This window comes from Triticum urartu, chromosome 3A (assembly GCF_056163025.1).
Source record: "Triticum urartu cultivar PI428250 chromosome 3A, HENAU_Tu73, whole genome shotgun sequence".
Classification (NCBI taxonomy): Eukaryota; Viridiplantae; Streptophyta; class Magnoliopsida; order Poales; family Poaceae; genus Triticum; species Triticum urartu.
Genome location: NC_141875.1, coordinates 532,128,407 through 532,141,102, shown reverse-complemented (window position 1 = coordinate 532,141,102; position 12,696 = coordinate 532,128,407). Strand labels below are relative to the sequence as shown.

At 49.1% G+C, this 12,696-nt stretch overlaps 1 protein-coding gene across 1 annotated transcript; it reads right to left on the bottom strand.

Moving 5' to 3' along the window:
• Window positions 1–8,907: 8,907 nt before the first annotated feature.
• On the bottom strand, window positions 8,908–9,786 carry LOC125548657 (putative calcium-binding protein CML41). Its single transcript, XM_048712220.2, has one exon. It carries the CDS (start codon window positions 9,666–9,668, stop codon window positions 9,066–9,068), a length of 603 nt encoding a protein of 200 aa, XP_048568177.1. The 5' UTR covers window positions 9,669–9,786; the 3' UTR covers window positions 8,908–9,065.
• Window positions 9,787–12,696: the final 2,910 nt, after the last annotated feature.

Below are 12,696 nucleotides of genomic sequence, written 5' to 3'. Positions count from 1 at the left end.
GAGAGTACTTTCGGGATGGAGCATTGCCATCTCGAGGCGGAACTTGGGCAGGAGCACTTTTGCCCTCCGGCGGAGCGATTCCGCCGGGGGAACTTCCCTCCCAGAGGGTAAAATCATTGCATCATCATCACCAACAACCCTCTCATTTTGGGGAGGCCAATCTTCATCAACATCTTTACCAGCACCATCTCCTCTCAAACCCTAGTTGATCTCTTGTGTTCAATCTTTGTACCGGAACCTCAAATTGGTACCTATGGGTGACTAGTAGTGTTGATTACATCTTGTAGTTGATCACTATATGGTTTATTTGGTGGAAGATTATATGTTCAGATCCATCATGCTATTTAATACCCCTCTGATCATGAACATGTTTATCACTTGTGAGTAGTTACTTTTGTTCTTGAGGTCACAGCAGAAGTCATGTTGCAAGTAATCATGTGAACTTGATATGTGTTCGATATTTTGATAATATGTATGTTGTGATTCCCTTAGTGGTGTCATGTGAACGTCGACTACATGACACTTCACCATATTTGGTCCTAAGGGAATGCATTGTGGAGTAGTTATTAGATGATGGGTTGCTAGAGTGACAGAAGCTTAAACCATAGTTTATGCGCTACTTCGTAAGGGACCGATTTGGATCCAAAAGTTTAATGCTATGGTTAGATTCTATTTTAATATTTTCTCGTAGTTGTGGATGCTTGCGAGGGGGTTAATCATAAGTAGGGGGTTTGTTCAAGTAAGAACAACACCTAAGCACTGATCCACCCACATATCAAATTATAAAAGTAGTGAACACAAATCAAGCCAACATGGTGAAAGTGACTAGATAAAATTCCCATGTGCCCTCAAGAACACATTGCTTATTATAAGAAACCATTTTGGCATGTCCTTTACCACAAAAGTATTGGGCTATCTTGCTACATATTCTTTGTTGTTACCGTTACGTTCTCGTTACAAATTATCCTGCTACCAAATTATCTATTACTTACAATCCGAGCGCTTGCAGACATTACCTTGCAGAAAATCACTTGTCATTTCCTTCTGCTCCTCGTTGGGTTCGACACTCTTACTTACCGAAAGGACTATGATTGATACCCTATACTTGTGGATCATCATGCTCTTAGGTGCTCCGTTGGTCAGTCGAAGCCGGGCACATGAAGGGCGCCCATGCCTCCTGTCCGGGGCTCTGTGATGCCCGTTTCCCATTGTCGTCACATCTCGATGGAGATCCCTTTCAGCGGGGATCGTCCCATTCACGATTTTAAGATGGTGGGGCCCGGTCCATATATACCTTGAGTTCTGGCGGGATACCAACCCGTTTGAGATGGTGGCTGATGCCGAGGACCCTCGGTTTCGTACTCGCATGCAGCAGGATCTCTACTCTAGCTTCGTCCGCGGTCGTGGACTTTCTCCTCATATATACTTGGATCTGCCATTCCTGCGTGATCATCCTGCCATGTTTCCTGATAACACGGTCAAGATCATTGATGATATGACTCTCGGTCCGGCAATGACCTTTAAGTGTGACTGGAATGAAGCTGCCATCCTTCAGTTCTATGCCACTTGTTTCTATGGCCCAAACAACACCCTCACTTGGATGACCGATGATGCTATGCTGAGCATCACCTATGACTGTTTTGTTCAGATTTTGGGCTTCTCTGGTGTTGGCCATTGGATCCACAGTCTGAATCCACTGCATAAGCCCAAGGGGATTGATGATTGCATGCCTCTTGTTAAGACTACCACTTAGCTCACCCCCGAGGAACGTGAGTATCCACCCAATGAGGTATCCATGTTCAGGTCTCCATACTACATACTTTATCAGTGTGTGCTTCACACTCTCTACCCTAAAGGGAGATCGCTCGAGGGCTCGCAACTACTGCATTGATTTGATGGTATGTATGCATGACGAGCCCACGGAGCCAATTGACACGGCCCATTACATTTGGCATGAGATCCGTTTATCCAGCTTTCTTCGGTCGCGCCAATTCCCTCGTGCTCCATTCATTCAGGCGTTGATTGATAGCACTGCCCCCTTTGAGGTTGCCAAGATTGTTGTGCATCCCATTTGGAGACCTCTAGCTCATATGCGCATGTCTGCTCCTACCCAGTCTACTGCTCCTACTCAGCCCAAGAGGTCCTCTGTAGGTACTCAGCCCAAGGTGTCTTCCGTGCCTTCCTCTCCGGCCGTGCCTTGTGGTCGCCTTACCTCGTTTTTGGGCAAGGCTTAGTCTGCAATTATGAAAGCTATAACTTTTAACTGTCAGCAAAACCATGATCTTCAGAAGCGCCTCATCCTCTCCAAGAACCAGCTCAAGCAGCGCCTTTGCGATCGTGGCGGTCCAGTGAGCGATGATGATCCCATACCCACTGCACCGTCCACTTCCTCTTTCGGGTTCCCATCTCATGACGAGTACGCCGAGTTCTTTGAGGGTGTGGCTGATGATGATGACCCCGCCAGGAGTGATTTCACTGATGTTCCTCTAGTTGCCTTTGCCCCTTTTTGCATGTTGCTGTCAAAGGGGGAGAAGTAGTACCTTAGATGTCTAGATGTTGAGCTCTAATGTTTGCTATTATTCAAACTATATATGTATGCTACAAGTGGTACTTGATTTTGTGAGACTATCTTATTATCTATGAGACTATGGGTTGATGATGTATATCATACTTGCATGCCATCACCTTCTCATCATAAGATTGATTGAGGTTTGGTTTGAATTGTGTCCTAACCTTTTTCCATATGCAAACATGTAATATGTGCATTGAATTATGTATCTCATATACTTGCATGCCATCACCTTCTCATCATAAGATTCATTGAGGTTTGGTTTGAATTGTGTCCTAACCTTTTTCCATATGCAAACATGTAATATGTGCATTGAATTATAAATAATCATCTTACGCACACATTGAGGGGGTGCAAAATAGAAAAGGAACATATTGTATTATGCTCTCATGTATTACACTGTAAAATGTATTTCTTTTGTGTGTGGTACTACATAAAAATGTATGATTGTCATCAACAAAAAAGGGGGAGATTGAAAGTGCAATCATGCCCTTACATCAAGTTTTGATGTTGATGACAATATACATGTAGGGGACTAACTATGTTCGTCAAGTAAATCTCAAGTGTTAGTCCTCGGATGACAAATGTGTGTGGAACATGGACATACGGAATTGATATAACTCAAGGAAGAAGAAACACTAGATCAAAAGGATTGTATCTCCGTTTATTCTTGAGTATAGGGATCCCGCACTATTAAGAGGGGATCAGTAGGGCTACTGAAGGACTTGCTCATATCAGGAAAAACCTAGCTTATCCATCTTAGTCACATATCCTAAAAACTGCAGTAGAAACATTGCCTCTGCTCCCACGCCGGATGTCCGGCCCGCAGGCCGGGTGTCCGGCCTGCATCGCCTGATATCTGGGCTGCTCCGCCGAATATCCGGCCCTTGCTATTCGGGGAGCATCTGTGTTTGTGATGTAATCTCCACATGTACGACCACCACGCCGGATGTCCGGTACTTCCAGCAACGACGGATGTCCATGATCTACCCCGGATGTCCGGCCTCCCTGTTTTTTACACTAAGCTGCGTATTTGTTGTGATGCCGGATGTTCAGGCCTTCACCCGGATGTCCGGCCTGGCACAACCACTTACCCTACAACGGTCATATGCACACCACCACTATATATAGCCTTCTTCCTCCACGGGATAAGGTTTACCATTCACTTTGAGAAAACCCTAGAACACATTTCACTCTCCCTCACACACACACTCATACACCAAATCTTAGATCCCGGAGGGATTCGAGAGCATTTGTGAGAAGTTGTCCAATCAAGTGATAGATCCACTCCTTCCCCTTTCTCACCAAAGGAATTCATGATTTGAGCAAGTCTTGAGCTTTTCCCCATCGTTCTTGTTACCCTTGGAGGTTGGAGACTCCTAGGCGGTAGGAGTTCTTCGGAGAGGAATCGACCATTGTGATTACCCCCGAAAAGTTTGTGAGGGTTTGGAGACCACCCCAAGGTCTACCACTAGTGGTTGAGAATCGTCTGTGTGGTGATATCTCAAAGAGAGAATAGGGTGAGCCTTCTTGGCGTTGGTGTGCCTTCATGGTAACATCCACCTCTCTAAACGATGACGTAGCTTCCCTTCAAGGAAGTGAACATCGATATACATCCTCGTCTCTCGGAGTTGCGGTTATTCCTAACCCTAGCTCCCTACTTGTAGTTACTTGTCTCTTAGTCTTTACTTGTCTTATATTGTGCTTGCATATTGACTTACTTGTAGAACTTGGTCACCTTGCTTAGCTCATTATATCATCTTTGCAATTGTTAGGCTCACCTTCATATTCCACATTATAGCCTAAAATTGCTAAGTAAGAATTAAAATTTGTAATTGTACCTATTCACCCCCTCTAGGTCCATCTCGATCATTTCACCATGGACTAGACTAACTAGGCCGAGACCCCCTAGCCCAGAACACCATCAATCCTACCCTGATGAATGTTACATTATAGTTTGTTGTCCTAGCCTCACTGCCTTACTGATGTTGCCTCACTTGAGTTGGATGTTCTGTTGTCATTGTTGCAGGATTTTGTCCCCCGTGACGCTAGCAATGGAAGGTTTCTCAACCATGGGGTTTTAAAAGAATGCTTATAGTTTTCTCTCTAACAAGGATGCTGAAGACTCCAACGTATATGGAATTCCAAGGTGCCAATAGAGACCAAAATCCTTTTTCACAGATAGGATTAATTCCAAGGCCAACCTTTTCCACAAGAACACTTCACCAAACAAATCCTGCCCAAGATGGGATGCACAATGCGAAGATGTGCCCCACATTTTTATCCTTTGCCCAGACGTTGCTCAAGTTTGGCAAGACTTGGGCCTCACAACTCCCATCTCCATCGGTCAAATTTGCTACATCAACATGGTGGCGGGCCTCGAACATGACATCTGGACCTCGCTCATCCTCTTCATTATTTGGAAATTTTGAGACTCCCACAACGCCTCATATTCCGCAAAGAAAGCCACTAAGCTGATGTAACTATTACGTCTCCGATATCACTCTTTGGACTTTAGGACTATGTCTCGGCGACGGTACCTCTCTTCCCGCTCTACTGCGGCCTTGTAACACTTTTTTTAGAAAGACACTCAAAAGAGCATCTTAGATCTGATAACTATCAAGCAAAACAACCAATACAGTGGAAAGACAACTTGACACAGATGGACCAATAACATTGAGAATCATACTAACCTGCTTCTTCCTCTGATTAAATGTCGTTCGCCAAAGATTGAAAATTGCACCGAACCAATAGTAAATGTTATAATAAATTCGAGGCGCACCGTCAATCTACTGAGGACCAAGCAATCACACAAGCATGACACCGAGATTTGTTAACGAGGTTCACCGATATGGCTACATCCCCGGGGCTTGACTACGGGCGCTCCTCCCCATGACACCGTCACAATACCGCACCTCGGCCGCCCGGGCGCCGGCACACGCCGCCGGCTCCCCCGCGTGCATGTGCTATTATGTTGGCATAGGTTACATCGTGTGTCTACCCCCGATATATATGAGAGGCCTATGATACAGGTGTCCTATTAGGACACAACTCCTACCCTGTCTACACACAGTCCAAAACCAAGTCCAACTGTAACCTACCTTGTACAATAATATTCGACACAATTCTAACAAACTCCACCTTGGCGAATATTCTTCACCACCTTGGATTCATCCATGCGTCGAACCTTCATGTACATTGGACTTGAGATACGCCATGAGCACCGCTGCTACTCCCAGACTCCATGTGACTCCACCTGCAACTGTAGTCCCTTGTCGTCTTCATCACAGTCAACACTCAAGCAAAAATTAAGTTCCTCATTACTCTACTTTGTGCTCCCAATTTCCGGAGAATCCGTTCAACGCCATCACACACCGACCACTGTCTGTGTGAGAATGAACAACTCACATATTGAATGCCACATATAAGAATTACATGAACTCAACATCATCGCTCTTTTATGTCCGCCTGTCTGAAACTTGAAGGAATTTCATCGTCGCCTTGTGTCGCCCTGAGTCAAATTCGCAGTTGTCTCACCCTTTTTCCCGGATAGTCTCTGACATGTCCCACAGCTATAGCACTCCACCTCCTTCTGTACTAGTCATCCGCACTTTGCCATGTGCACCGAACACCACAGAATATACGGCCATGTACTCTCTCAGCCTTTGACAATTTCAGACTTTCCGCCACTTTCTCAGATTCTCCATGGTCAATTTCTGTCCATCTTCTGGCACCGATAGACCTAGTCACCAACTTGAATCCGGTACTCGTCAACACTGCTTCAGCACCCCATGCACACTTTGTCTAACAACATATCTGACCACCGGTGCCCTGGCTTGTCGCTGTGTCCCGTGCTTACCGCACGCCTCGCCGCTATCACCGCGTCGAGTCTCTGCTGTCCTGGTCGAGTCTCCCGGGTAGCTAGCCCCCACTGTCTCAACTCCCACTCCAGAGAACCATCGATCATCACCGACCGATGCCGAGTGTCACGCCTCCATCAGACCACTGGTGCCCAGTCCGATCCACATGTATCTCACTTTACCCGCTGAAATAGGCTTCGACTCTCCGTTAACTTACGCCGTAACCCCTCCATCAGCTCAGAGTGAAGTCATCCATCAGACTCAAACTCCACCTTCAACATGACTTCATGGTGGTTGTACGTGCCACCCTCCCGCGCCCTGTCGACTCCAAGCTCTCATGTGCACCTTCTTAAATCAACCCCGCGCAATAGTCTGTCGAAGCCGCACAAGCCCTCAAGCCTGCACCACGTGTTTCCACGCCCCAGAAGTCGGCCACCATCAGCATCACGCTCCTATGTCGTCGTCGCTGAAATCACCGCCGTCTTCTGCTTTGACCGACATCCCCGTCGATCCGTCAGACAATCCAGTCCGACCCAGCCGAAATTATCCGACTGCAACCATGCTCCATCCTGCGTCGTGTCCGCCTCGCACAATTGTGCATTGCCTTGACGCCCTGTGTCTGCATGATCCTGTCACGGCATGCTCCAGACTCCTCCGAGACTTATACGCACGTCGTCAACCTGCCAACTGATACAATCCCGTGTGCAATTAGCAATGCCTCAAACTAAAAAAATGCTTCCATGGTAGCTCCTGTGGCTGCACCATGTGCGTGCATCCACAACTCCCAATGCTATTTTCCTTTGTCCCATTGCTGTCTATGCCACGCCAATCCAATGGGCAGATTGTTTCTTTTTTTTCTCTAACAAATCTCATGTCCACATGCATCCTTCGGCTCAGCACATGTAAATCTCACGCGATCCCACAGCGCCACTGACACGTCGTCCTCCGCTCCCGATCGTACAATCCACCTAGCCTGCCCCACCAGCACTGCTTGGTTAGACCACTCCAGCAGCACCCATCCTGATTGGGCCTTCACGCCCTCTGGGCTGCGCCAGGCCGCCAGGCCTCGCCTCGTGTGAGCGCCCCGCTCGGCGTCTGCGATGCTACTGCCTGGCTGTGTGCCCTAGCACGTGCTTCCTGTAGCCGCCGCTGTCCAGCCGCTGCACGATGCATCGCGTTACGCCGCTGCCTCTTGTACGCTGCTTCGAATCGATCCGATCTCGCTCACGAAGTCCTCCCACGTACACGTCGTCCAAGCCTCCGAGTCCGATCGGAATCCCGCCGAGTTCCACGCTGACGCCGTGCATGCCACTTCTCCGATTGCATGATTTCCATGCTGTAAACTGCAACATGCCAAGATAACCTTGTTCCTGACCAGCCACGCGACAAGATTGACGAAACTCAGCTCCATCCGATCTTCACATCCGGCTTCAACCAATTCTGATCTTAGCTTCCGTGCACTAATCCGTCCTGTAGAGCGACTCTGCAACCTTCTCAAACCTTGCTCTGATACCACTTGTTAGAATAATCCGAGGCGCACCGTCAATCTACCGAGGACCAAGCAATCACACAAGCATGACACCGAGATTTGTTAACGAGGTTCACCGATATGGCTACATCCCCGGGGCTTGACTACGGGCGCTCCTCCCCATGACACCGTCACAATACCGCACCTCGGCCGCCCAGGCACTGGCACACGCCGCCGGCTCCCCTGCGTGCCTGTGCTATTATGTTGGCATAGGTTACATCGTGTGTCTACCCCCGATATATATGAGAGGCCTATGATACAGGTGTCCTATTAGGACACAACTCCTACCCTGTCTACACACAGTCCAAAACCAAGTCCAACTGTAACCTACCTTGTACAATAATATTCGACACAATTCTAACAGTAAAGGAAAGGGACACCTGCAAACGCCCTCGCTGCACTAGGCTTTAAGCACCACAATAGTCACTCGCCGCTTAAAATGAGATTTAGACATCGCTGAAACACGTCAGCTTGCAGTACATGCATGCAATACATTACCACTAGTCCAGAGAGTTGGAGAAACTGAAACAGGCCGCAGAACAACATGAAGAAGATGCCGAAGTCGCCACATCAATAGCCAACATATTGTTCTCAGAACACACCAATTGTCAAGATCCCAAGAAACATAACAGATCTAGCGGCACAAACCCTCACAAGCCCTTCGTCGGCTCCCGATCGATCGCGCTCCAGATCGATTGTTGTTGAGGTAGTGAGAGACCTATTTCAAGGCACCATCGCTGCCGCCACCTCGTCGATGTCAACAGAAAAAACAACCCCTCTTGCATTGACAAGGCCTTGTAGCACTTGCCACTTGGTGGCACTTTGAATAGTGCATTTAGGTGGAACACACACCCTCTCCTTGAGATTGTTCAAAAAATAAATAAATCATGATGCTATTTGGTCAATTAAAATTTGCATATCCATTGAGATTTGTATGAGGCCGCGATCTCCAATATGTCAATGTTATCCAGTTCCCTTGTAAAAGCAGAAACACCCAAACAGCTTCAAACTGGCGCGCGCGCCACACAAACCACACGCACTCACGCACTGGAAACCGGAAACACACACGGATGAAGTAACAAGTGGTGCCCGGCCGCGCCACAGGCAGCTAGTCATGGCTCATCATGCGGTGGAAATCGTGGAAGTCGAGCTCGCCGTCGCCGTCGTCGTCGTAGGCCCGTATCATGGCCTCGCACTCGGCGACGGACGGGTCGTCGCCGAGCTGGCTGAGCACGCGCTGCAGGCCGCGCGGCGTGATCCGGCCGGAGCCCTTGACGGCCTCGAAGGCCTGGAACGCGCGCCGCAGGTCCTCGCGCTCCTCCTCCTCCCCGCCCTTGCGCTCCACGATCCTGACGAAGTCCTCGAACCCCAGCATGAGGTCGCCGGCCGCGTCGAGCTCCAGCGCGGCCTCCGCGCCGCCGTCGCCCATGGACGCGAAGAACTCGCGGAGCTCCCGGCCCGAGATCCGGCCGTCCATGTCGCGGTCGAAGTGGCGGAAGATCTCCCGCAGCTCCGCCTGGCGGTCGCGGGAGGTCCCCGCGGAGGACGACGCCGAGGACGAGAGCGACCGCGCGCCGGCGCCGGTGGGGGAGTCCGGGGGCGAGACTGTGGTGGCCTTGCAGTGGCCGCAGGCGAGCAGGCTCAGCTTGAAGCTCCCCTTCGGGGACATGCGCTTGGATGACGGTGGCTTGGAGACCTCGATGGTCGCCATTTGCCGCCGAAACTACGTAGCCAAAAGCCTGGGAATTTTCTTCTCTCCGCGAAAGCCGAAAGCTAAGCTAGTGAAGCGTGCGTGTGCGCGCGCGCGTGCGGTGAGACCGTGATGCTTGAGGTGCGGGCGTATATATAAGGGGAGAAAGGCGAAGCGGTCCAATGCAGTATGTTACGGCGGGGCGTGCAGCGGAGGGAAATTTCACCGGACTTTTGTGGTTCTTGCTTTCTGTCGGAAGGATTGATCGAGCCGATTGATGATGGCACATGAGGAACTTACTTGGAGTTTCGGTATTCGTACCAGCGGTATGTAAGTGAGGCGACAGTAAAGGTGAAATTCAAAGTCTTACCCCATTGAAAGCATTGTTTTGAGTGTGGGGGCTATCTTCACTATGAAAGCCCAAGATCTATTCTCGGCGACGAGCCGACGACGGTGCTTATGTACTGTTTTCTTCTTTGAGGCATCGCTTTTGAAGAACTTGGACTTCAGTTGTGTTTCGGTAGTGGTTGTACTGTAGTTGCAAGGACTGAAACTTTGTAGTGGGCTTTTTCTTTTTTATTGATTGTGTGCATTCATAATGTCATTAAAGTTTTGCGTTGTTGCAAAGGCTGGTATAATTGATATCTTCATGATATTAATACACTCGCTTCGTCGAAAACAGTGGCACATGTCCATGTTCACTTCCTCAGTTTACATTACACGCACCGATCGAGTGAGGTTACTAGTCGCTAGCCAAAGAAGAGTGTCGACTTGGTGTAATTACTGACCGCCATCAGTTTCAAACTAAGGAGAGAACATACTAATTCGATCGGATATCCAAAGGAAACATCATGGGTAGCACCGCCGTGAGTAAGCTATAGGTGTCGTCGCATGCAAGATGCAACATGACAGCCGTGAGACTAGCGACAGCGAGTAGTGATATCCAGTGTCCCATCCAATTCTCTAATCGATCTGCTTCACGTAATTAACTACACTTATTCACTAATGTGAAAAACGATCTTATATTATGAGACGGGGGAGTAGCTTCGTTTCCTCTTACTACCATGGCAAACAGAAGGATGGCGGTGTTTCTTCCATTAATTTTGGCCCCTCCGCCTTTTGGGAAGCTTCGAAACACCAACAACTGCTGAACATTTCGCCTATAGTTTCTTGTTGTTTCCCTGGTTGCGTGCTTTCACACCATCGCGATTAGAAGCTAGGTCCAAGACAAGATCGAAGCCGCCCATGCAATTCATTCGTATATACCACATGTTTATCTTATTTGACGGTACGTGCATGTTTATTTATGGCATTGCCCACGCAATGCATTGTATTGCATAAACAATACGTACATAATAGCTAAAGGTTAGTCCACTGAATTTAGTTTTCGGGTCAATCGATTTCGTTTTGAGAAGGAAGGAGATGGCGAGGCTGCCAACGTCGGGGAAGAAGCAATCTCATCAGATCGATGGTTCCATTTGGAGGTTGACGAAGCTAATCTAGCTATCCATACGGCTAATACAAATCGACTGACCTAAATTTATTTTTTCAATCGTGTCTAGCCATTTTTCCTAAATAATAAAGTCAGCCCAATTCCAGTCCGCAAACAGAAACCTCGCAATGAAATGGACGAAGGCGTGCGTTATGTATGCCACCTGAACCACTGCGCGGAGCTCAGGCAATAAAGAGCCGGCCGGCGACCGGACGTCAGCTGTTCAACGCCGGAGGAAGCTTCCTGCCTGCTTCCCTCGGTAATAAAAAGAAGGGAGGCGGACGGAGCTCAGCATGCACGCCCACAATTGCATGAGAGGATTAGTTAGTTTACAGCCCCTCCAGTCTCGTCTCGTCTCGCCGAGCCTTTCTGTTGCGCGGGGTGACAATTAAGTTTGCAAAAATTGTCACTGGTCAGTGGTCTGGTCACTCACGGTGATGTCTGATGTGTTAGTGGCACTGTGATGCTGGGAAAAGTAGTGTTGGAACTTATTAAGTCAGCTTCCATTGCTCGGAGATAAAAACACGCAAAAACGGCGCCTGGGGGACGATGCCGGTGTATACCGTAAGGAGGGGCAACGACTGCCAATTGACGGGGTCCTCGCCGCCGGATCCGTCGTTGGCCACGGCGCTGTCGGAGCTTCACACCGGAAGAGAAGACGATGGGACAAGCCCGGGAGAGGAGGGGACGGAGAGTGGAGAGTTTACGAGTGTTGATCGTAGTCCGGGGTTGGATCAGGTGGGGTGTATGTGCGGAGAGGATGAACCAGCGTTCTCCGGTCTGACATGACAGAAGCGTCCGAACCTCTCTATATTCACTTCACCCTAAATGTGAACTAGATATGAGGGGTGCTGGACAATTCAGACGTTTAGCATTGACGTATAAGGTTTGGTTGGGTCGTAAAAAAAGACCGGCACACGACTTTACTGTCCGTGACCTACTTTTCCTAACATCTGATCCTACATATGTCACATGAGGCATCGTCATGAGGCTGATGCCAAAGTGTTTCGGGCGACCGTTCGATGTTGACCCGTTTAGGCGAGTCCAGCTTTACCCAACACGAGCGAAAAAGCTGCCCTCGTCAGCTATCTTTCAGTTACGCCTTTGGACGGCGAACTGAAACTGAAACTGCACGTTCACTGTCCAGTCGCTGGCTGGTCGATGAGGGATCACACCAGATCATATAGACTTGGGATTGAACTGAGACGCCGCGCAGCGCATGCACAGGCGCGTGCGTGCTTTGGTAAGTTTCGACGCGCAGCGTCGGGAGCTTAGCCTGTCACCCGTTTTGATGCCTGTGCTGCTGCGTAAAGGCCAAAGGGACCCTGCGTGATTTGCTTCTCGCTGGTCCAGAAAGCGGAGCCGAGCCTGCTTGGATTCCATGGATCTCTTTGCGGGGCTACGGAGAGGAGAGGAGAGGATGGCGACCCGGCGGATCAGATGTCAGCTTCTTTTGGCGGGCGTTCATGCACCCGGCGATCGATTGTAACGAGCCATTTTGAGGTTTGTAGGTACGTGCTGACTACTGAACGTGCACTTCAGCACCTAACATGTGAA

What these genes read in the sequence shown, in the direction of transcription:
- LOC125548657 (XM_048712220.2), bottom strand. Translation starts at nt 9,668, where the DNA reads ATGGCGACCATCGAGGTCTCCAAGCCACCGTCATCCAAGCGCATGTCC.